Source organism: Nomascus leucogenys, chromosome 13, assembly GCF_006542625.1.
Source record: "Nomascus leucogenys isolate Asia chromosome 13, Asia_NLE_v1, whole genome shotgun sequence".
NCBI lineage: Eukaryota > Metazoa > Chordata > Mammalia > Primates > Hylobatidae > Nomascus > Nomascus leucogenys.
Window position 1 is genome coordinate 51,862,596 of NC_044393.1, and position 25,187 is coordinate 51,887,782.

At 39.0% G+C, this 25,187-nt stretch overlaps 1 protein-coding gene across 2 annotated transcripts in view; it reads left to right on the forward strand.

Moving 5' to 3' along the window:
• Window positions 1–25,187, forward strand: part of FAM185A (family with sequence similarity 185 member A) — a 57,736-nt gene that overhangs the window by 24,993 nt on the left and 7,556 nt on the right. The window contains exons 6-7 of one of the 2 annotated variants that reach the window (XM_003268183.4): window positions 987–1,082; window positions 11,010–11,144. In XM_003268183.4, the coding sequence (XP_003268231.1) occupies window positions 987–1,082; window positions 11,010–11,144 (231 nt within the window). The remainder of the gene's footprint in view (window positions 1–986; window positions 1,083–11,009; window positions 11,145–25,187) is intronic. The other variant, XM_030826697.1, reaches the window with a different exon arrangement.

Consider the following 25,187-nt stretch of genomic DNA (forward strand, 5'->3'; position numbering starts at 1 on the left):
ACGCTTTGGCCTTCTCCAGGCAGTCAGATAGAATATTAAATTAAAGATTCAAAAGGAGGAAAAACCACTTAGCACTAAGTCTTCAAGTTCATTTCCTTACTTCCTTATTTTGACTGTTTTCCCTTGAACTTGTGATACTGGTTGATTCAAAAGTGGGGTCATCGACGACACAGGGAAATTTGAATGTCAAATCAGGGTTACCTTAATTATTATTTTCTTATTCTCACTTAAAGATACCTGTTCAATTCCAGAAACTTGAAAAGAACTATCAGATATAAACAAGCTATTCTTCAAATTATTCCACCCTGCCCTTCTGCCCTTAAAGAAATGCAACAAGCCAGGAACAGTGGTTTGTGTCTGTAATCCCAGGAGCATTGCTTGATCCCAGGAGTCAGAGACCAGCCTGGACAACATAGCGAGACCCTGTCTCAAAAAAAAAAAAGAAAAAGAAAAAAAGAAATGCAACAACTTTATGTAGAGTAATCTTTTACTATTAGGAACACTTCTTAGTATCAGCAAATTTGCTACAAGGAGAAATTATGAGAGGTTTTGATTTTTGTTAGCCTTACTACTGCTTGTATGTGACTATACATGAGGTAGAATTCTTTGGTAATTATTGAAAGTTTACTAAATGTATCAACACGATAAAAAACTAAATATATCAATGATGCTTAGTGGTCAAAGGAACCATTACTTGCAGACTCTCCTTCCTACTCATTAAGTTTTAGAGTAAATGTTTAGAGATAAGTTATTCGGGTTAATATAGATAAAGATTTTTAAATTAGTTGTCTAGTTTAATAGATTTCTAGGTTTCTGATACTGTTTACGTTTAAGTGCAAACAATGGCATTGTTATGAGGAAAACACTAAACTTTGTAAGATTCTTAGCCCCTTATCCTAATGCTAAAGCAGAGCCTTTTATTTCAAGTTTGTAATTCCATTTATCAAGTAAGAATGATTTTACTTATGGTTTTTTCTTCTTCCTAGATTCGTCTTCTGGATGTCTAAAAGCCTCAACTAATCAGGGTGACATAGATGTTTATGTCAGCCAACTGGGGAAAGTGGAATTGAAATCCCATAAAGGTTAGGAACTGGAATGTTTTATTTTGACATACGATGTAAGGAAGGTTTATGTAACACTCAGGAAACAGATGGTCAAATTATCTATACTGACATAGTGATTTCAAGAAAATATCTTCTGATAGAACCTGATTTAAAGGCACTGGTCTGCTAGCTTTGTAGACCAGTGATCTTTACAACTTTTGGGATAGATGGACATGCAGACTATCTTTCCCTTTGTAGTACAAACAAAAATGTAATATTTTGACTGTTATTATGGAATTTTTAAATGTTACTCTGTGGATTTTTCAGTTTATTCTATTCTGAAATAGAATAATCTTTGAAGGAAAAACGCTGCCATACACTCTTTTGGAAGCTTTTCTGCCAGCCTGTGAAAGGAACTTCTCAGGCAATCAGTGTAGAGTAACAGTTTTCAAAGTGTGATCCTTAAATAAAGGTATCACACAGGAAGATCCTCTAAAGTGATTACTTAATCTCTGGAAGTATCAAGACTTACGATATGTCTCTATCATTTAACTTCTGACGCAACTTATTCTGAGTCCAACTCTTTCATTTAAAATCGTATACTTTTCATCTGAAAGCTAAATATGAATTTGTCTCTTCTTCTGCACACATGGATGTACACATATGTGTTGACAAGTGGCTTGGGTGAAGTAGGTTGGCCATAGGGGCTGAAGTGGCTTGGCTGCAGAAAGTTAAGAACTGTAGCTCTGTATAAAAAAAAATTTAAAAATAGTCTAGCAGCTCTTGCATGTTGGCCAGATGTTTAACAAGGAAAATATTTCCTCACAGAGACTGATTGTTCCTGCTATTAGTAGTTTCTTTACCATATTGATTTAATAGTTTTTTTTTAATCCATCTCTAGAATTTGTCAGTGTCCAAACTGCAAAACACAGAGGTCTGAAACCTCAGTTATTGCTGATACACCGGTGTGATTTCTCAATATCCTATTTTCTCCCTTTAAAATAGGATAAACTGATGTCCTCACTAAATCTAAGAGCTTCAGGTAATACTCTTCAGAGAAAATTATAAATGGCATGTAAGTCATATAATTGTACTCCATTATTACAAAGATCCAAGGAGAAAAGGGATATATTGTTAATATAACTAGTAACAGAGTAAGAACAAAGTTTTGAATAAGCAGCTCTTACATACAAATAATTTAATGTTTTGCACAGTAGGCAAAACAAACAGAAAACTGTAAAACTTTTGAAGATTGTTAGTCTTTATTCATTTGAAATATTTCTTAGTCTTATTTGGAATATTGCTGGAACAATATTGGAATAGTATTTGAAACTATTGAAATAGTATTTGATGTTGCAAAATTTGATTAGGATTACAGTTTTATGTTTTCTTCTGCCGGGACCATGTTACTGGCAAAAGCTTAAAGACAACCCAGAACAAAGATTTCTATCTTACTTCAGATCTCTGAATTCTCAATACACTTGGGAACAGTAACTTTTTAGAGTAATAGAAAGTTATTCAGTAACTCTTTCTTAATGGTTAGCAAAGACATCTGGAATCCATTCCAGCTCTGCCACTGTCTTGCTGTAGGGTTCAGAGCCAGCCACTGGAGTCTCTTAGGTCTTCACCATTTTGTGATGTGGAAAAATATATAATGCTTGTTTTCTTTCACCTTATGAAAATTATTATGGTGACCTTCTTAATTCATTCCAGGCTATGCTTGGGCCTGGGAGTCACACCTGAATCTGAGTACTGACTTTTCCACTTAACATTTTGTCCTTGGGAAAATCACTAATTTTAACATAATATGCCTTCAATAAATGACGCTGTTAGTTCACATTTGAATTTTTAAGAGGATAGTACTGATGTCGACCATGAAGAAATTTATGAAGTGAAAAGAGGTTAAAGAACATAACAAGAGCTCTCCTTTCTAAAAAAGTTAGTGTTAAAGATGGGACATTAGGTAGGTTTTCAAGTCATGAAAATTCTTCATTCACAAACAGTAATGGAGTTTTGGTAGGTGGTTTTTGGCTTTTAAAGATGTGGAGGGAGATGGGGTAGAAATCTTTGCATTGCTTAACATTTTTAAAGATCTGAAAAATTTAAGATCATGTTATGCATTTAAGAACAGAGACAAGTGTTCATAAAGTTAGCACACTTGAAACTTGATACATTTAGACATATCAAAAAAGTTTTTTAAATCCATGATTTTCTACTTTTGAAAGTACGTTTGGTAGAAAAACGTGTCTTCTATTTATCCTGAAATCTTCCAGGGTTGTTTTTGTTTTGTTTTTTCCTAAAGCCCTCATATGTTGTTATGGGAATCTCCTGTCTATAGTTTACATTTGAACCCTGGAAAGCAATTTGGTTTTTTGTTTTTGTTTTTGAGACAGGGTATCACTCTGTCACCCAGGCTGGAGTGCAGCAGCAAGATCATGGCTCAGTGCAGCCTCAACAGGATCGCCTAAGCTTGGGAGGTCAGCCTTCCAGGTAGATGAGACTCCAGTTGTGCACCACCACACCCAGTTGTTTTTTTTTTTGAGCTGGGGGAGGTAGAAACAGGGTTTTACCATGTTGTCCAGGCTGGTCTTGAACTCTTGAGCTCAAGCAATCCACCTACCTTGGCCTCCCAAAGTGCTGGGATTACAGCCACAAGCCACTGTGCCTGGCTGCAATTTATTTCTTAATAAAATAAACTAGTTGTAGTAATATGCATTGTTCCCTAATTTTTCTTTAGAATAGAACAGTTCATCATGCTTATCTCAAACTTCTAGCTCCAATTAGGAAGACCAAGAAATTACTTAAGGAAGCTTAAACTGATGTTAGCCAGATTGGAAGGAAAACCACGACCCATAAGTAAATGCATTCAAATCCCCATCCTGACCATCTTTGTCCACAGAGATGGGGTTAATGCTTTATGGCAGGGGCCTTTTACCTACTTTATTTAATGAAAAACGGGAAGAAAAACTTCTGAAATAGGAGTGTGTTCGTGAATTTACACTGCAACCCACATAATTTGAAAAATGATTCCATACCTAGCAGAGTACTTTTCCTGATTTACTCTTTTAGAAGCTTGAATTACAGCCAGGTTGTATGGAAATACAGGTTGAGTGTCTTACCTTAGGTATCCAAAAGCCTGTAATCTACTCAAAAGAAACATTAGTGAGTTGGATTTCAAATAATCCTTTTCTATTGTTATTTTTTGTTACACACAAGGCACATCTGAAAGCACAAGAGCTCAGTGTTCTAGTTGTGTTATAATAATGAGGTCACAAGTCCTGTACTACGATGAGGTAGGAGTGTGTGAAATATCATGGTGGTTAAAAGCATGGGCTTTGGGGTGGAGCCAAGATGGCCGAATAGAAACAGCTCCAGTCTACAGCTGCCAGCATGAGCGACGCAGAAGACAGGTGATTTCTGCATTTCCAACTGAGGTACCAGGTTCCTCTCACTGGGGAATGTCGGAAAGTGGGTGCAGGACAGTGGGGGCAGCGCACCGAGCGTGAGCCGAAGCAGGGCGAGGCATCGCCTCACCCGGGAAGCGCAAGGGGTCAGGGAATTCCCTTTCCTAGTCAAAGAAAGGGGTGACAGATGGCACCTGGAAAATCAGGTCACTCCCACCCTAATACTGCGCATTTCCAACGGTCTTAGCAAAGAGCACACCAGGAGATTATATCCCGCACCTGGCTCCAAGGGTCCTACACCCACGGAGCCTCGCTCATTGCTAGCACAGCAGTCTGAGATCAAACTGCAAGGCGGCAGCTGAGGCTGGGGGAGGGGTGCCTGCCATTGCTGAGGCTTGAGTAGGTAAACAAAGCGGCGATGAAGCTCGAACTGGGTGGAGCCCACTGCAGCTCAAGGAGGCCTGCCTGCCTCTGTAGACTCCACATCTGGGGGCAGGGCACAGCCAAACAAAGGGCAGCAGAAAGCTCTGCAAACTTAAATGTGCCTGTCTGACAGCCTTGAAGAGAGTACTGGTTCTCCCAGCATGTAGCTGGACATCTGAGAATGGACAGACTGCCTCAAGTAGGTCCCTGAACCCCAAGTAGCCTAACTGGGAGGCATCCCCCAGTAGCGGCAGACTGACACCTCACACGGCCAGGTACTCCTCTGAGACAAAACTTCCAGAGTAACGATCAGGCGGCAACATCTGCTGTTGACGAATATCCGCTGTTCTGCAGCCTCTGCTGCTGATACCCAGGCAAACAGGGTCTGGAGTGGACCTCCAGCAGACCTGCAGCTGAGGGTCCTGAATGTTAGAAGGAAAACTAACAAACAGAAAGGACATCCACACCAAAACCCCATCTGTACGTCACCATCATCAAAGACTAAAGGTAGATGAAACCACAAAGATGGGGAAAAAAACAGAGCAGAAAAACTGGAAACTCTAAAAATCAGAGTGCCTCTCCTCCTCCAAAGGAACGCAGCTCCTCACCAGTAACGGAACAAAGCTGGACGGAGAATGACTTTGACGAGTTGAGAGAAGAAGGCTACAGACAATCAAACTAATCCGAGCTAAAGAAGGAAGTTTGAACCCATGGCAAAGGAGTTAAAAACCTTGAAAAAAAATTAGATGAATGGCTAACTAGAATAACCAATGCAGAGAAGTCCTTAAAGGACCTGATGGAGCTGAAAACCAAGGCATGAGAACTATGTGACGAATGCACAAGCCTCAGCAGCTGATTCAATCAACTGGAAAAAAGGGTATCAGTGATGGAAGATGAAATGAATGAATGAAGCGAGAAGTTTAGAGAAAAAAGAATAAAAAGAAATGAACAAAACCTCCAAGAAATATGGGACTATGTGAAAAGACCAAATTTACGTCTGATTGGTGTACCTGAAAGTGACGGGGAGAATGGAACCAAGTTGGAAAACACTCTGCAGGATATCATCCAGGAGAACTTCCCCAATCTAGCAAGGCAGGCCAACATTCAGATTCAGGAAATACAGAGAACGCCACAAAGATACTCCTCGAGAAGAGCAACTCCAAGACACATAATTGTCAGATTCACCAAAGTTGAAATGAAGGAAAAAATGTTAAGGGCAGCCAGAGAGAAAGGTCGGGTTACCCACAAAGGGAAGCCCATCAGCCTAACAGCTGATCTCTTGGCAGAAACTCTACAAGCCAGAAGTGAGTGAGGGCCGATATTCAACATTCTTAAAGAAAAGAATTTTCAACCCAGAATTTCCTATCCAGCCAAACTAAGCTTCATAAGTGAAGGAGAAATAAAATCCTTTACAGACAAGCAAATGCTGAGAGATTTTGTCACCACCAGGCTTCCCCTAAAACAGCTCCTGAAGGAAGCACTAAACATGGAAAGGAACAACCAGTACCAGCCTACCAGCCACTGCAAAAATATGACAAATTGTAAAGACCATCGAGGCTAGGAAGAAACTGCATCAAGTAACGAGCAAAATAACCAGCTAACATCATAATGACAGGATCAAATTCACACATAACAATATTAACCTTAAATGTAAATGGGCTAAATGCTCCAATTAAAAGACACAGACTGGCAAATTGGATAAAGAGTCAAGAACCATCAGTGTGCTGTATTCAGGAAACTCATCTCATGTGCAGAGACACACATAGGCTCAAAATAAAGGGATGGAGGAAGATCTACCAAGCAAATGGAAAACAAAAAAAGGCAGGGGTTGCAATCCTAGTCTCTGATAAAACAGACTTTAAACCAAAAATGATCAAACGAGACAAAGAAGGCCATTACATAATGGCCAAGGGATCAATTCAACAAGAAGAGCTAACTATCCTAAATATATATGCACCCAATACAGGAGCACCCAGATTCATAAAGCAAGTCCTTAGAGACCTACAAAGAGACTTAGACTCCCACACAATAATAATGGGAGACTTTTAATACCCCACTGTCAACATTAGACGGATTAATGAGACAGAAAGTTAACAAGGATATCCAAGAATTGAACTCAGCTCTGCACCAAGCAGACCTAATAGACATCTACAGAACTCTCCACCCCAAATCAACAGAATATACATTTTTCTCAGCACCACACCGCACTTATTCCAAAATTGACCACTTAGTTGGAAGTAAGGCACTCCTCAGTGAATGTAAAAGAACAGAAATTATAACAAACTGTCTCTCAGACCACAGTGCAATCAAAGTAGAACTCAGGATTAAGAAACTCACTCAAAACCGCTCAACTACATGGAAACTGAACAACCTGCTCCGGAATGACTACTGGGTACATAACGAAATGAAGGCAGAAATAAAGATGTTCTTTGAAACCAGCGAGAACAGACACAACATACCAGAATCTCTGGGACACATTCAAAGCAGTGTGTAGAGGGAAATTTATAGCACTAAATGCCCACAAGAGAAAGCAGGAAAGATCTAAAATGGACACCCTAACATCACAATTAAAAGAACTAGAGAAGCAAGAGCAAACACATTTAAAAGCTAGCAGAAGGCAAGAAATAACTAAGATCAGAGCAGAACTGAAGGAGATAGAGACACAAAAAACCCTTCAAAAAATCAATGAATCCAGGAGCTGGTTTTTTGAAAAGATCATCAAAATTGATAGACCCCTAGCAAGACTAATAAAGAAGAAAAGAGAGAAGAATCAAATAGACACAATAAAAAATGATAAAGGGGATATCACTAGCAATCCCACAGAACTACAAACTACCATCAGAGAATACTATAAACACCTCTATGCAAATAAACTAGAAAATCTAGAAGAAATGGATAAATTCCTCAACACATATACCCTCCCAAGGCTAAACCAGGAAGAAGTTGAATCTCTGACTAGACCAATAATAGGCTCTGAAATTGAGGCAATAATTAATAGCTTACCAACCAAAAAAAGTCCAGGACCAGATGGATTCACAGCCGAATTCTACCAGAGGTACAAGGAGGAGCTGGTACCATTCCTTCTGAAACTATTCCAATCAATAGAAAAAGAGGGAATCCTTCCTAATTCAGTTTATGAGGCCAGCATCATCCTGATACCAAAGCCTGGCAGAGGCACAACAGAAAAAGAGAATTTTAGACCAATATCCCTGATGAACATCGATGCAAAAATCCTCAATAAAATTCTGGCAAACTGAATCCAGCAGCACATCAAGAAGGTTATCTACCATGATCAAGTGGGCTTCATCCCTGGGATGCAAGGCTGGTTCAATATATGCAAATCAATAAACATAATCCAGCATGTAAACAGAACCAACGACAAAAACCATATGATTATCTCAATAGATGCAGAAAAGGCCTTTGACAAAATTCAACAACCCCTCATGCTAAAAACTCTCAATAAATTAGGTATTGATGGGATGTATCTCAAAATAATAAGAGCTATCTATGACAAACCCACAGCCAGTATCATACTGAATGGACAAAAACTGGAAGCATTCCCCTTGAAAACTGGCACAAGACAGGGATGCCCTCTCCCACCACTCGTATTCATCATAGTGTTGTAAGTTCTGGCCAGGGCAATCAGGCAGGAGAAAGTAATAAAGGGTATTCAGTTAGGAAAAGAGGAAGTCAAATTGTCTCTGTTTGCAGATGACATGATTGTATATCTAGAAAACTCCATTGTCTCAGCCCAAAATCTCCTTAAGCTGATAGGCAACTTCAGCAAAGTCTCAGGATACAAAATCAATGTGCAAAAATCACAAGCATTCTTATACACCAATAACAGACAGAGAGCCAAATCAGGAGTGAACTCCCATTCACAACTGCTTCAAAGAGAATAAAATACCTAGGAATTCAACTTACAGGGGACGTGAAGGACCTCTTCAAGGAGAACTACAAACCACTGCTCAATGAAATAAAAGAGGATACAAACAAATGGAAGAACGTTCCATGCTCATGGGTAGGAAGAATCAATATCATGAAAATGGCCATACTGCCCAAGGTAATTTATAGATTCAATGCCATCCCCATCAAGCTACCAATGACTTTCTTCACAGAATTGGAAAAAACTACTTTAAAGTTCATATGGAACCAAAAAAGAGCCCGCATCGCCAAGTCAATCCTCAGCCAAAAGAAGAAAGCTGGAGGCATCACACTACCTGACTTCAAACTATACTACAAGGCTACAGTAACTAAAACAGCGTGGTACTGGTACCAAAACAGAGATATAGACCAATGGAACAGAACAGAGCCCTTAGAAATAATGCCACATATCTACAACCATCTGATCTTTGACAAACCTGACAAAAACAAGAAATGGGGAAAGGATTCCCTATTTAATAAATGGTGCTGGGAAAACTGGCTAGCCATATGTAGAAAGCTGAAACTGGATCCCTTCCTTACACCTTATATAAAAATTAATTCAAGATGGGTTAAAGACTTAAATGTTAGACCTAAAACCATAAAATCCCTAGAAGAAAACCTAGGCAATACCATTCAGGACATAGGCATGGGCAAGGACTTCATGTCTAAAACACCAAAAGCAATGGCAACAAAAGCCATAATTGACAAATGGTATCTAATTAAACTAAAGAGCTTCTGCACAGCAAAAGAAACTACCATCAGAGTGAACAGGCAACCTACAGAATGGGAGAAATTTTTTGCAATCTACTCATCTGACAAAGGGCTAATATCCAGAATCTACAATGAACTCAAACAAATTTACAAGAAAAAAACAAACAGCCCCATCAAAAAGTGGGTGAAGGATATGAACAGACACTTCTCAAAAAAAGATATTTATGCAGCCAAAAGACTCATGAAAAAATGCTCATCATCACTGGCCATCAGAGAAATGCAAATCAAAAACACAATGAGATACCATCTCACACCAGTTAGAATGGCCATCATTAAAAAGTCAGGAAACAACAGGTGCCGGAGAGGATGTGGAGAAATAGAAACATTTTTACACTGTTGGTGGGACTGTAAACTAGTTCAACCATTGTGGAAGTCAGTGTAGCAATTCCTCAGGGATCTAGAACTAGAAATACCATTTGACCCAGCCATCCCATTACTGGGTATATACCCAAAGGATTCTAAATCATGCTGCTATAAAGACACATGCACACGTATGTTTACTGCGGCACTATTCACAATAGCAAAGACTTGGAACCAACCCAAATGTCCAACAATGATAGACTGGATTAAGAAAATGTGGCACATATACACCATGGAATACTATGCAGCCATAAAAAATGATGAGTTCATGTCCTTTGTAGGGACATGGATGAAGCTGGAAACCATCATTCTCAGCAAACTATCTCAAGGACAAATAACCAAACACCGCATGTTCTCACTCATAGGTGGGAATTGAACAGTGAGAACACATGGACACAGGAAGGGGAACATCACACACTGGGGCCTGTTGTGGGGTGGGGGAGCGGGGAGGGACAGTATTAGGAGATATACCTAACATTAAATGACGAGTTAATGGGTGCAGCACACTGACATCGCACATGTATATATATGTAACTAACCTGCATGTTATGCACATGTGCCCTAAAACTTAAAGTATAAAAACAAAAAAAAAGCATGGGCTTTGTAATTATTGAGCTGAGTCTAGGTTCCAGCACTAGCACTAGTGGGAACTTGAGCAAGTTCTTATCTATAAAATCGGGGTGATAATAATACCTCATAAAGTTAATATGGGGATTAAAACAATGTAATTAGGGGTCTGGCTCATATTAAATGCTCAGTGGTAAATCCTATCTGTAAGCTACATGTGTAGTAAATTACTTACTTTCTGGTGTTGGATGAGCTGTGTAGGACTATTGGCAAAAGAAGAACTAGTAGTTAATAATGTGCTAATAACCCATATTCTTGACAAAAGTTACTGTGAATGCCTTGAGAGTAAGGAACCTTTGGGCACCTGGGAATAAGGAAAAGGTTTAAATAAATACTGTGTGCTGAGGAGTAAAAACAGTGTCCCAGGAGCAATGCTACCCTTGCAGTCAAATTTATAATAGACTCTGGTACTTTTGATTTCTTTATATTACTAAGCTCTCCATTATATTTATTACAGGTTCTATTATTGTCAAGGTCCCATCTTCACTTCAAGCTCATTTACAGTTATCAGGGAAAGAGGTTGATGTTAACTCAGAAGTCCATGTTCAGGAAATGGTTGAAGCTCGTAAAGATGATGTTGTAACAGTGACTGGTAAGGAGGCTGCATTTTGCTCTGTCAGATGAATAGCCATTCTCCATACATAAGTAGAAATGTGGTACACTTAACGGAAATTGTAGCTTTTTTATATTTTTCCATTATTACGTCCTCATGTTTGACATCTTTTTTTCTTCTAGTTGCTTATCATCATTAATATGATGCAGACATTTTGTTTAAAAAGACCTCATTAAATCATTTAGGAACACTCATTAGTCCTGTCATTGGGTAAAATTGATTTTTAAATTTTCTAGAAGAGCTGCTTTCTAATTCTTGAACTTAAAAATAAACTGAATACATATATTATAATGCAAAATTTAAAACTAACTTTGTATGACTAGAGTAAATCAGAATTTTGTTGGGTATGTACATTTTAAACTTGCTCTTCCAGAACAACAAATTCTCAGTCCCACAAATGTGAATCATTTTTGTACATTTTTCATTATATCTGGCTGCACTGGTGGCTGATACTGTATTTTTAAGGTTTGTTATTGGTTGGTTTTTGTTGTTGTTGTTGTTGTTTTTTGAGACAGAGTCTTGCTCTATTGCCCATACTGGAGTGCAGTGACGTGACCTTGGCTCACTGCAACCTCCGCCTCCCAGGTTCAAACGATTCTGCTGCCTCACCCTCCTGAGTAGCTGGGACTACAGGTGTGCGCCACCATGCCCGGCTAATTTTTTTTTGTATTTTTAATAGAGACAGGGTTTCGCCATGTTGGCCAGGCTGCTCTCAAATTCCTGACCTCAGGTGATCAGCCCACCTCGGCCTCCCAAAGTGCTGGGATTACAGGCATGAGCACTGTGCCTGGCCGAGGTTTGTTGTTTTAATGAATAAAAAAATTAATGCTGGTGAAGTTTTCCTTTAAATTTTACCAGAATAGCATCAAGGAGGACATTGCAATTAGACCATGTATAGGGATGAATGCTACAAGCTAAACCCATGAGATGCCAACTAGAAAAAGGAAGAATTGGGGAGTAGGGGAGGGTGGTCTTCATAAGATCAAATTTCAGTTTTAAGTATTAATTTTATATGTCATGAAAATTAAGAAAGTTGTCTGTTAAAATTCATAGAATATTAATAAAAAACATAACAGGAATAAAAATAATATCTATACACTCCCCGATATAACTGCATGCCGCCTAATGGGCAGACTCATAGTTATGTGGCGAAAATTTGATGAAAATCTAAGTACAGTCATGCGTCACTTAATGACAGAGATACATTCTGAGAAATGTGTTATTAGGCAATTTTGTTGTCACGTGAACATTATAGAGTGAACTTATACAAACCTAGATGGTACAGCCTACTACACACCGAGGCTGCGTAGTAGCCTATTGTTCCTAGGCTACACCCTGTACAGCAGGCTACTGTACTGAAAACTGTAGGCAATTGTAACACAATGGTATTTGTATATCTATATATAGAAAAGGTACAGTAAAAATATGGTGTAAAAGATAAAACATGGTACGCCTGTATAGGGCACTTAACATAAATGGAGCTTGCAGGACTGGAAGTTGCTCTGAGTGAGTCAGTGTGATGAGTGGTGAGTGCATGTGAAGGCCTAGGACTTTACTACTATAGACTTTATAAACACTGTATGGTTAGGCTACACTAAATTTATTTTTAAGTTTCTTCAATAATAAATTAGCCTTAGTTTACTGTAACTTTTTTACTTTATTTATTTTAGAGATAGCTGCTTTCTCTGTTGTATAGACTGGAGTGCAATTATAGCTCACTATAAACTCAAACTCTGGGCTCAAGTGATCCTTCTGCCTCTGCCTCCCTAGTAGCTAGGATTACAGGTGTGTACTACCACGGCCAGCTAATTTTTAAAAAGTTTTTAGTAGAGACAAGGCCTTGCTATGTTTCCCAGGCTTGTCTTCAGCTCCTGGCCTTAAGTGATCCTCCCGCCTCAACTTCCCAAAGAACATTTTTACTTTATAAACTTACATTTTTAAAAATTTTTTGAGGCTGGGCATGGTGGCTTACGCCTGTAATCCCAGCACTTTGGGAGGCCGAGGCGGGCAGATTGTTTGAGGTCAGGAGTTCGAGACCAGCCTGACCAACATGGTGAAACCCCCGTCTCTACTAAAATACAAAAATTAGCCAGGCGTGGTGGCGGGCGCCTGTAATCTCAGCTACTCGGGAGGCCGAGGAAAAAGAATCCCTTGAACCCAGGAGGCAGAGGGTGCAATGAGCCAAGATCGCGCCACTGCACTCCAGCCTGAGCAACAGAGCGAGACTCCCTCTCAGAAAAAAATAAAATAAAAAACTTTTGGACTCTTTTGTAATAATACTTAGCTTGAAACACAAACACATTTTACAGCTGTAGAGATATACTTGTCTATCTTTATTCTGTAAGCTTTTTTCTTTTTTAAAATTAATTTTTTTTAATTTTACTTTTTAAACTTTGTTAAAAATGAAGACACAAACACACACATTAGTCTAGGCCTTTACTGGGTCAAGAACGTCAATATCACTTTCACCTCCACATCTTTTCCCACTGAAAGGCCTTCAGGGGCAATAACACATGTGGAGCTGTCATCTCCTGTGATGACGATGCCTTCTTCTGGAATACTTCCTGAAGGACCTGCCTGAGGCTGTTGTATCATAACTTTTTTTTTTTTTAATAAGCAGAAGATATACACTCTAAGGATAAAAAGTATAGTAAATACATAAATCAGTAACACAGTCATTTATTCTCATTATCAAGTATTATGAACTACACATAACATATGTGCTATACTTTTTTATGACAGTGGAGTGGGTTTGTTTACACCAGCATCACCACAAATGCGGGTAGTGCGTTGCATTTAAACGACCATTAGGGTGGCTACGAAGTCACTAGGTGATAGGAGTTTTTTACCTCTATTATAATCTTATGGGACAACCATCATTTCTGTAGTTCATCGTTGACTGAAACATTATTATGCAGTGTGTGACTGGATATCAAATATAGTGAGAATCAACTAGTGATCTAATGTCTTGAATTTGATAAGGAGCCAAGAGAGTTACCTATTTTTGGTCCCAATAATCTAAAACAATAATACAAGTTTGTTTAACTGTGCTCTGAATCATAGCATAACCAAAATTATTTGCATATGTAAGCATGTTTGAATTATAAGCTAAAGCTATTTTGTCATATTTTTATTCGTTTATTCATAGAATCATATGCCTTTCTAAAATTTAGATTTAGTTTTAAAACTATTCTCACGGCTTCAGTCATTATTTCTATGTACATAACTTCCAAGTCAATACATGCAGACCTGATCTCTATTGTTCTTGTGCATTTCTATTCCACTAAACCAGTGCCACCTAAAACTTAATGTTTAAAAACAAAATTATCTTTCCCTAGCCTACCTCCTCATTCTCCTGTCTTCTCCATTTTTCTTTATTTGCCCAGTTACTCAACAAATGTTTGAGTCAACACTGCCGGAAACTAGGAGTGCAAGGGTAATATAAAGCATGGTCTCACTGCCTTCTGAGGAGCTTACATTCTAGTGAGGAAAGGCAAACCAGAGAATACAGTACAGTGGGATCAATGTTAGTATAAACGTATGTACATTGTACTGTGAGAACACAGGGGTGAGGAAGTGGGAGAAGTCAAATATGGCCAAAGTATAGACAGTAAAGGGGAAGGTGGCATAAAAGTAGGCTGGAGAGTTTAGGAGAGGTCAGATCATATGGGACAGTTTGGATTTTTATATTAAGAGCATTGGGAAGCCCTTGGAAGATTTTAACTTGGGGTTCACATAATGAGGTTTGTGTGTTAGAAAGATCACTCTGAATGTTGAGTGGGGATAGATGAGAAAGAACAATGGTGGATGAAGGAGAAAAAAACGACTTTTGTTTTTTAGGAGGTCACTGCAGTAATTCAGCAGAAGGAGTACAGGGGCCTGGACTACATAGTGAGCTATCTTAAACTCAGCAAATAAATAGGGCTTCAGTAAGTTTTGCTTGAAGATAAAGACGAATGAATGCTATGAGGAAGATGCATGCTTACCTCATGGGTTATTATGAAGTGCCTTAGCCTATTGAGTTCTTTTTGTGTGTTACTTGTTATTATGGCTTATACTCCGGCCCCACCTCCTGAACCAGGAAGGGCCAAATTGCAGAATGATGAGTTTATTTCCTGTTCACAGTGGAAGAATCTAGGTACTGATCAAGCATCGTTTTGCAGAGTAGCACAGACTATCCTATGAGGTTGGCCCCCAGATGTATCTGTATGTTGACTCTGATAGCAAATTAAATCCATTAAAGCAATAATGCAACAGGACCTCAGGTGAAGACAGCAGCAGTCTCTGGAGGGAGCTGTGAGTATGAACAGGTGATTGGGTTTAAGAGGAACTTCCATATTTCATTTTGGTTTTAAAACTGTTTGGTACCCAGTCAGCCACAGGCCTTATGTATCAACTGGATGAAATAATTTAAGAGGCCTAGAAAATCAGAGCAGATTGCTTTTTTCTGTGAAGATTTCCAATCTGAAACCAAATTTTGGAAATAATGAGCAGCTTTATATGTGAGCTATTATTATAGGCAGCTGAGCTCAGCTCATCTGTGCCTTCCTCATAGAGCCCATGAGGGATAAAATCAGAAATACTCTTATTGCTAAGAGCCTGGATTTTATCTGCAGCATGACTTCTGGATAATCTCTGCAAGAAGCCATGCCAGTAAAATTTAGTCCCTTAGGTTCCGGCTTCCCACAGGGTTTTGATGTGTCAGCTCTATAATTTTATTTGATTTCCTGCTCCATGGTTTCCTTTGCTATTGCTGTCACTGATAAATAACTCAGGTGTATAATTCCTACCATGATTTACACGTATTATGTGCTATTCTGAGGTCAAAAGGAAACCTGAGACTCTCAGGCTGAAACATTTACCTACTAAAAAGCTATGCACAAGTGTGTATTGGGGCTGCATTCTCTAATCTTTATGAGAGTCTTGATTCTAAGTTTTGTCCTCTACCCATGTGTGGCAAATTTAACATGTTGTGAGTGGCTTAGGTAAGATACTTCTAATAAGTTGGCTTCTCTATTAGGTTTTAGACTTGGTTCATCAACTTAGATATGAAACTTGACTGTGGTAAACATCAAGTCTCCAAGCCCAGGTATGCATGTGGTACAAAGTCCTTTTGTCTTTACAACTCCACATTTCAGATGGTTAAATGTTCAAAGAATATTAGAGGTAAAGTGTGTTGCCAGTGAATGGATTGGTGTTTGTCATTGTCTGGACAGCAGGGAAGCTAGCACTACTGGGTTTACCTCATTTTAGTAAAACTGGAAATATAAAGCATATACAACATAAATTCATTTGGGATAAAAACAAACCACCAAGTCAGAAAAGAGTTCTTATCTTGTCTAAAGGACAGAGAGTAATAACATACAATGGAATTGTTATTTATAATGGAATACTGGTTCATGGGTTGGAAAAGAGGTTGAAATGAGACTAAGCTCATAAGATGCCACTTTAAAAATCTAGGGACACTGTTTTCTCTCCAAATCGGGAAAAATCCAGTCTTTTGATATGACTAACTCTTGGAAATAGCTCTGATTTTAGAACCCACTGAAGTTTTTGGTTTTTCAAAGCTTATAGCACATGAATTTGTCAGCAATGTATATATATTTCAGGACCACATGGAAGAAATTCAATAACAGAATGAAGAATGCTCTAAGGCTTATAGCTATCTACTTAAAAATACTTTGACAGGGAGTTAATATAGGAAATGTTTTCAAGTCGTGGTGCTTTTATGGTGATTTTTTTTTTTTTTTTTGAGATGGAGTCTGTCTCTGTCACCCAGGCTGGAGTGCAGTGGCGCCATCTCGGCTCACTGCAACCTCTGCCTCCCGGGTTCCAGCGGTTCTCCTGCCTCAGCCTCCCGAGTAGCTGGGACTACAGGCACCTGCCACCATGCCTGGCTAATTTTTGTATTTTTAGTAGAGACGGGGTTTCACCATATTGGCCAGGCTGGTCTCATTTCCTGACCTCATGATCCGCCCACCTCGGCCTCCCAAAGTGCTGGGATTACAGGCATGAGCCACTGCACCCGGCCACTTTTATGGTGTTTTTATTTCCCCACCTTTTTGTTAAAGTGTAAGATCTTGAGAGTATCATGGGTAATCAGATGTCAATGTTGTTAATGTTTGCCCCAAAAAAGAAGATCAGGTTTTCTTTTCATTCATCTGCAAACTTTATCTGTAAACGCCACATAGTAAATATGTTAGACTTAGCAGACTACATATGGACTCTGTTGCATATATCTTTTTGTTTTTTAATAACCCTTTAAAAATGTAAAAGCCCTGCCGGGCATGGTGGCTCACGCCTGTAATCCCAGCACTTTGGGAGGCTGAGGTGGGTGGATCACCTAAGGTCAGGAGTTAGAGACCAGCCTGGCCAACATGGCGAAATCCTATCTCTACTAAATATACAAAAATTAGCTGGGCATGGTGGCGGGTGCCTGAAATCTCAGCTACTCGGGAGGCTAAGGCATGGAGAATTGCTTGAACCCAGGAGACAGAGATTGCAGTGAGCCGAGGTCATGCCACTGGACTCCAGCCTGGGTGACAAAAGGAGACTCCATCCCCCCCGCCCCCAAAAAGTAAAAGCCCTTCTTAGCTTTCAGGGCATACAAAAACAGGCCCCTGGCCAGATTTGGCCTGTGAGCTATAGTTTGCTGATCCCTAGACTAGAGTTCAAAGTGCAGGCCCCAATCTTAGAGCATTATGAGTTCTGTTTGTAATGCCTGTGGGGTTTTGTTTTATTATTGTCTTTGTATTTATTTTGGTCATTCAAGAAATATTAAACCATAGCCAAATCCTTATCCTAAGTGAACTATCCCCAGTAGTGAAGAAAACATGATTCATGTACACACAAGTTTAATCTTGTAACATTTAAGAAACAGTGCAACCATAGAAGATATATGATGGCAAATAAATACACAAAAAGATATTTACCATCAGTAGCTATTAGGGAAATGCAAATTAAAACCAGAATAAAATACTACATACTTACTAGAATGGCTAAAATTAAAAATACTGATTATTCAAATGCTGGCAAGTGTGCAGAGAAACTGGATCTCTTCTACATTACTGGTGGGAATGTAAAATGATACAGCTACTCTATAATTCAATCTGGCAGTTTCTTAAAAAAATAGAAAAAAAAAGAAACTACCATTAATCACCTAGCATTTATATTCCTGGGCATTTATCCTGGGGAAATGAAACTTATGTTCACACAAAAACCTGCACACAGATGTTCACAGCTTTATTTGTAATAGCCAAAAACTGGAAATGACTTAAATATCTTTCCATGACTGAATGTTCATACGACTCATGGTATGTCCACATAAGGTAATTCACCGACAAAGGGAACAATCTGTTGATGTAAACAACTTGAAGGGAATTTAAGGGCATTATTCTGAGTGAAAAAAGCCAATCTCAAAATGGTCCATATTCTATGATTCCATTTATATAACATTCTTGAAACGACAAAATTAAAGATGTAGAGAATAGACAAGTGGTTGCCATAGGTTAGGGAAGGAGAAGGAGAGTATGACTTTAAAGGGACATGGCAAGGGACTTCCTTTGTAGTGACAGAACAGTTCCATATCTTGATTAAAATTATGGTTATATGAATCTATATATGTGATAGATAAAATGTCATGAGTATATACAAAGACATACCCAAAAAAATGAATGCATGTAAAAACTGGTGAAATTTGAGTAAGGTCTATAGTCCAGTTAATTTGCCAGCTAATTTCCTGGTTTTGATAGTGCAGTATAGTTATAGAAGCTGTCACCATTAGGGGAACTGAGTGATGGGTATACAGAACCTCTTTCTACTGTTTTTGTAACTTCTTGTGAATATGAAATTATTTCACAATAAGTTTAAAAAGAGGGTGGAAAGAAGGCAGGGAGAGGGAGAAAGAAAAATAATGAAGTCTTCTGGGCAGGATGGAGTTAAAGGGGTCTGACTTACCTTCCCACCTGAAACAATGACAAAAAAATTTAAAAATTAAGCAGATACAGGAAACAAACAAGATGAGCCCTGCTTACTGCCTTGAGAGAGTCTCCAGGCTCCAGTACAGGAAAAGGGAACTGGTCTGGAGTCTAGAACACTCCCTGAGTTAGGGAGATCAAGATGAGAGTCAATAAAGATCAAGACAGGGTTCATAGGACAACATACCAGAGGGAATAGAACCTGGTGCTCACACAGGTCCAGGAATAATGCCTGTTCTTCCCACCAGACTGGAAAGAAAATCATAACTCATGGGGCATTGGGTAGAGCATTTAGTAGTGGGAAACAATTAGTCTTAGGCTGAGCACCACTCTATAATTGCCTAACAAATTATAAAAGCAAGAGATGAAAGGCTTAAACCGTTTCCAAGTAACTTAACTGCATCCTTGAACAAAGCTCAAGATTTACAGGAATACAAAAATATCCAGCACCCAACAAAGTAAAATTCACAATGTTGTAACCCACCCAACAGGTTCACCTTGCCGACTGCCTAGAAAGAGCCAACTTATCAAGACAGGGGAATTGCAGTAGAGAAAGAGAAATTCATGCAGAGCTGGCTATGCAGGAGACCAGTTGTATTATTACTTAAATCAGTCTCCCTGAGGATCTGACGATCTGAGTTTTTAAGGATAATTTGATAGGGGAACAGTGAGTTGGGAGTTTTGATTAGTCAGTCTGAGATGAGGGAATCATAGGGAGTCAGAGCTGTCCTTTTGTGCTGAGTCAGTTCCTGACTGGGGGCCACAAGACCAGATAAGCCAGCTTATCAATCTGGGTTATGCCAGCCGATCGACTGAGTTTAGGGTCTGCAAAATATCTCAAGCACTGATCTTAGGTTTTACAATAGTGATGTTATCCGCAGGAGCAATTTAGGGAGGTTTAGAATCTTGCAGCTTCCAGCTACATGACTCCAAAACCACAATTTCTAATCTTTTGGCTAATTTGTTGTCCTGAAAAGGGAGTCTAGTCCCCAGGCAGGAAGGGTGTTTGTTTGGGAAATGGCTGTTACTGTCTTGGTTTCAGAGCTAAACTATAAACTAAGTTCCTCCCAAAAGTTAGTTCAGCCTATACCTAGAAATGAACAAGGACAGCTTGGTGATTAGAAGCAAGATGGAGCTGGCTATGTCAGATCTCTTTCACTGTAATAATTTTCTCAGTTATGATTTTTGCAGAGGTGGTTTCAATGTCTAGCATTGAATAAAAGATTATCAGGCATGCAAAGGGCAAAAAAACCCATGAGTTATAATGAAGAGAATAACTGAAACCAACCCAAAACTGACACAGATGACCGAATTAGCAGAGAAGGAAAATAAAAGTTATTATAACTGTATTGCATTTGTTCAAACACTTAAGACATGGAAGATATAAAAAGAAGACCAAAATTGAATTTCTATAAATGAAAACTACAGTGTCTGAGATGAAAAATACAATGCATGGGATTAGACATTGCAGAAGAAAAGATTTGAGGAAGAAACTATTATGATTATTTTTTGGGAAGAACTGATTAATTGTATACTTCTTCAGTATACTCTTGCCTAGAGTACTGTTGACTTTATTATTGTTCCAAGTATTTGAGAGAAAATTTAGTGGATAGGCATCATTAAAACTAGCTCAAAAATATTTTTTTATCTGTAAGACTTCTTGTCAAGGTATCTTGGGTTACACTTTTGTTGAGAGAAGATTGTAAAAAGTTAAAGAACGTTGAGGCTGGGCACGGTGGTGCATGCCTGTAATCCCAGCACTTTGGGAGGCTGAGGCGGGCAGATCACGAGGTCAGGAGATAGAGACCATCCTGGCTAACACGGTGAAACCCCATTTCTACTAAAAATACAAAAAAATTAGCTGGGCATGGTGGCACACGGCTGTAGTCCCAGCTACTCGGGAGGCTGAGGCAGGAGAATCATTTGAACCTGGGAGGCGGAGGTTGCAGTAAGCCAAGATCGCACCACTGCACTCCAGCCTGAGTGACACAGCAAGATGCTGTCTCAAAAAACAAACAAAAAAGAACGTTGACAAAATTAAAATATTTTGTTACGGAATTGTATGTGGTGTTAAAGGTTTTGTTTGTGAAATGTATGTGTTAAAAATAATAAGATTTCAGAGTAATTACTTTCATGTTGTTTCATAGTGTATAATTTATTTTCCTAGTGAGTTGGTAAGCTTTGTGAGAGCACTGGGCGTGTCTTTTTACATCTTTCAAACCTCCCTAATATACTTAGCATGGCACTTCCTATAGTGGGCGGCCCAAAGTGTTTGTAGTATAAAAGAGAATCCTCCAACCCTGATGCACTGAAGTTTAATCTGCTATTATTAATAATAAGGCAGCAGCAGAAGTATCCCTCTGAACCAAATGTGCATAAACAAAGAATGTTACAGGGTTAGAAGTGGGAGTGGGGAGGGAGGCAGGAAAAAGCTCACCTTACCAAGAAGCTTGTTAATCCTATTTTTAAACAAAACAATTCTGCAAGTTACTTCCTGGAGCCCTGTCTTTGTTGATAGTGCAGAATAGATCAGGTATATTGTGGGTTAAATAAAAAGAACATAGAGATTCATATATTTGGGTACACTGGGGCAGGAGTTTCGAGAGCAAATTACAGAGTTAAACACATGTCCTAGGAAGCCTTTCCTCCCACTTAGTAGAAGCCACACTGCTAGGGCTAGAGTAGTCATTTTCCCATTTCTTGGTCAAAGAAACAGTGTGTGATTTTAATTGGCAAAGGGAAGTAAATAAGGAGGAAGTCTTCTGAAACCCCAAATTCCAATATATGTTGAAAAACTTTTGTAGGAAGCAATTTATAAACTTTACAAATTATTAATAGAATAGAGTCTCCACAGATTCAGGTCAAAGTACAAAGAAGTTTCAGTAAATTACTTATTGGCAAGATAGAGAAAGCTATTTTCAAGCAACCTAGATGGAATTTTATAAACTGTCCTCCCTTTTGAGTATTGTTTCTAAGCTGAAATTGCTTGTGTGTTCTTTTTCTTGAGAGCAGTAACACTGTGCTTGGCCTCTATTGCTGCAAAAGGAAATAGGTTGAAGGCTTTTCACTCCATAAGTAAGAAATATATTATTGGGGAGGTGATAAATAATATATTAAGGAAGAGATCTCAGATATTTAGAAAAGCCTTACTATTATTGATGCTTTATTATTGGTGCTAAATGGTATAAAAAAAGAAAAAGTTGAAAAAACAAAAATTTCAGGATTTCCAGTTCTTTCCTCCACATTTATTTTATTTTTAAATTTTATTTATTTATTTTATTTTGAGACAGAGTTTCACTATTGTCGCCCAGGCTGGAGTGCAATGGCACAATCTCGGCTCACTGCAACCTCTGCCTCCCAGGTTCAAGCAATTCTTTTGCCTCAGCCTCCTGAGTAGCTGGGATTACAGGCACCTGCCACCACGCCCAGCTAATTTTTGTAATTTTGGCAGAGATGGGGTTTGTTGGCCAGGCTGGTCTCAAACTCCTGACGTCAGGTGATCCACCTGCCTTGGCCTCCAAAGTGCTGGGATTACAGGCGGGAGCCACCACACCTGGCCCAGCATTTATTTTAATTACTAGAAAAAGAAACTGTATTACAGAAAAGCAACTGGGTGCAAGGTACCTCAAAATCATGACCTACCAAATGCAGCATGGGCACAGAAAAAGAATAGTTTAACAAAGCTGAACCCCTTATTGATGAAGAGTTAGAGTTAACACAGAGATTTACCAATGAGACTAAGAAATTTTAACCAGCTTATCAAAGCTAATTAAAATGGGGTTGTGATACTGAAAATATAGCAAGAGAAGAAAAGGGATAAACCTTACAGGAGGTCCTTGAATACTCAACTGTGTTCTGGGAAAAACACAGTGAGCCCCAGGACATAGACAAGATTATGGCTCAGAGTGAAAGGGAGAGATAAGAATTCAGAGAATAATTTGCATCAGAAAAGCACCTGACAAAAAGATCAGATGGTACAAAGCATCTAGCACCTTTTCTTCAGCTGAGAATATCATGGTACTATTATTATAACAGAGGGAAAAACTGTACTGAGGAAGAGGATCATTCTGTATTTTGTGTGCTTGGATTCGACAAGGAAAATATTTATGATAAAATGCAATAGTGTAATCACAACTCTCCTCAGTTCAGATTTTGTTATTGAACCAAACGGAGGTCCACTCGCCCAGCGTAATAAGACTACGTTATCTATACCATATCTAAACCAAGGGTTGTAGCAAGAGAAGGGAAAGCGTTTGTTTGTAGGGACCAAGCAAGGAGAATCAGGCGGATTATACGTAACACTTGAACTCTCAGATGGCTTATAGGTAAGGGTTTTTAAAGGTGGAGACAGCCCAGTGGCCCGGAGTGGCAAGACTAGATGCAGCTCCGACTCGGACAGACAGAGCAGCGTGTAGAGGCTTGCATCATGAATTTTAGCTCCAGAACAACCATAGGAATAAATCAGGAAACCTAAGAGGACCCACAGACCCTTTGAAGGAAGCAGATTGCTCCTACAGGACCCAAGAGACACCTGAAATACTGTGCTGGTATCCATGGCTGAGAGACCCATAGATGGTTCACATCACAGGAATCTGTGCAGACAACCCCTGTACCAGCCCAGAGCCTGGTAGACTTGCTGGGTGGCTAGATCAGAAGAGAGACAACAGTCACTACAGCTCAGCTCTCAGGAGGCCACATCCGTAGAAAAAGAGGGATAGTATTACATCAAGAGAACACCCCATGGGACAAAATCTGAACAGCCTTCAGCCCTAGCCCTTCCCCCTGACAGAGCCTACTCAAATGAGAAGGAACCAGAAAACTGTGTTGGTTTTCTGACAAAACAAGGCTCTTTAACAACCCCACAAAAATCACACTAGCTCACCAGCAATGGATCCAAACCAAAAAGAAATCCCTGATTTACCTGAAAAAGAATTCAGAAGGTTAGTTATTAAGCTAACCAGGGAGGGACCAGAGAAAGACGAAGCCCAATACAAGGAAATCCAAAAAATGGTACAAGAAGTGAAGGGAGAAATATTCAATGAAATAGATAGCATAAATAAAAAACAATAAAAACTTCAGGAAACAGACACACTTACAGAAATGCAAAATGCTCTGGAAAGTCTCAGCAATAGAATTGAATAAGTAGAAGAGAGAAATTAAGAGCTTGAAGACAAGGTCTTTGAATTAACCCAATCCAACAAAGAAAAAAGAAGAAAATATGAACAAAGCCTCCAAGACATCTGGGATTATGTTAAATGACCAAATCTAAGAATAATTGGTGTTCCTGAGGAAGAAGAGAAATCTAAAAGCTTGGAAAACATATTTGGGGGAATAACTGAGGAAAACTTCCCTGGCCTTGCTAGAGACCTAGACATCCAAATACAAGAAGCACAAAGAACACCTGGGAAATTCATCGCAAAAAGATCTTTGGGTAGGCACATTGACATCAGGTTATCCAAAGTTGAGACAAAAGAAAGAATCTAAACTGTGAGACCAAAGCACCAGGTAACCGATAAAGGAAAACCTATCAGATTAACAGCAGATTTTCAGCAGAAACCCTAGAAGCTAGAAGGGATTGGGGCCCATCTTTAGCCTTCTCAAATGAAACAATTATCAGCCAAGAATTTTGAAACTAGGCATCGTGTATGAAAAATAGTCTTTTTCAGACAAACAAATGCTGAGAGAATTCACCACTACCAAGCCACCACTACAAGAACTGCTAAAAGGAGCTCTAAATCTTAAATCCTGGAAACACATCAAAACAGAACCTCTTTAAAACATAAATCTCACCGGACCTATAAAACAAAAATACAATTTAAAAAACAAAAACAAAAAACCAAAGTACACAGGCAACAAATAAAATGACAAATGGAATGCTACCTCATATCTCAATACTAACATCAAATGTAAATGGCCTAAATGCTCCACTTAAAAGATAAGAAATGCAGAATGGATAAGAATTCACCAACCAACTATCTGCTGCTTGAAGAGACTCACCTAACACATAAGGACTCACCAAAACTTAAGGTAAAGGGGTGGAAAAAGG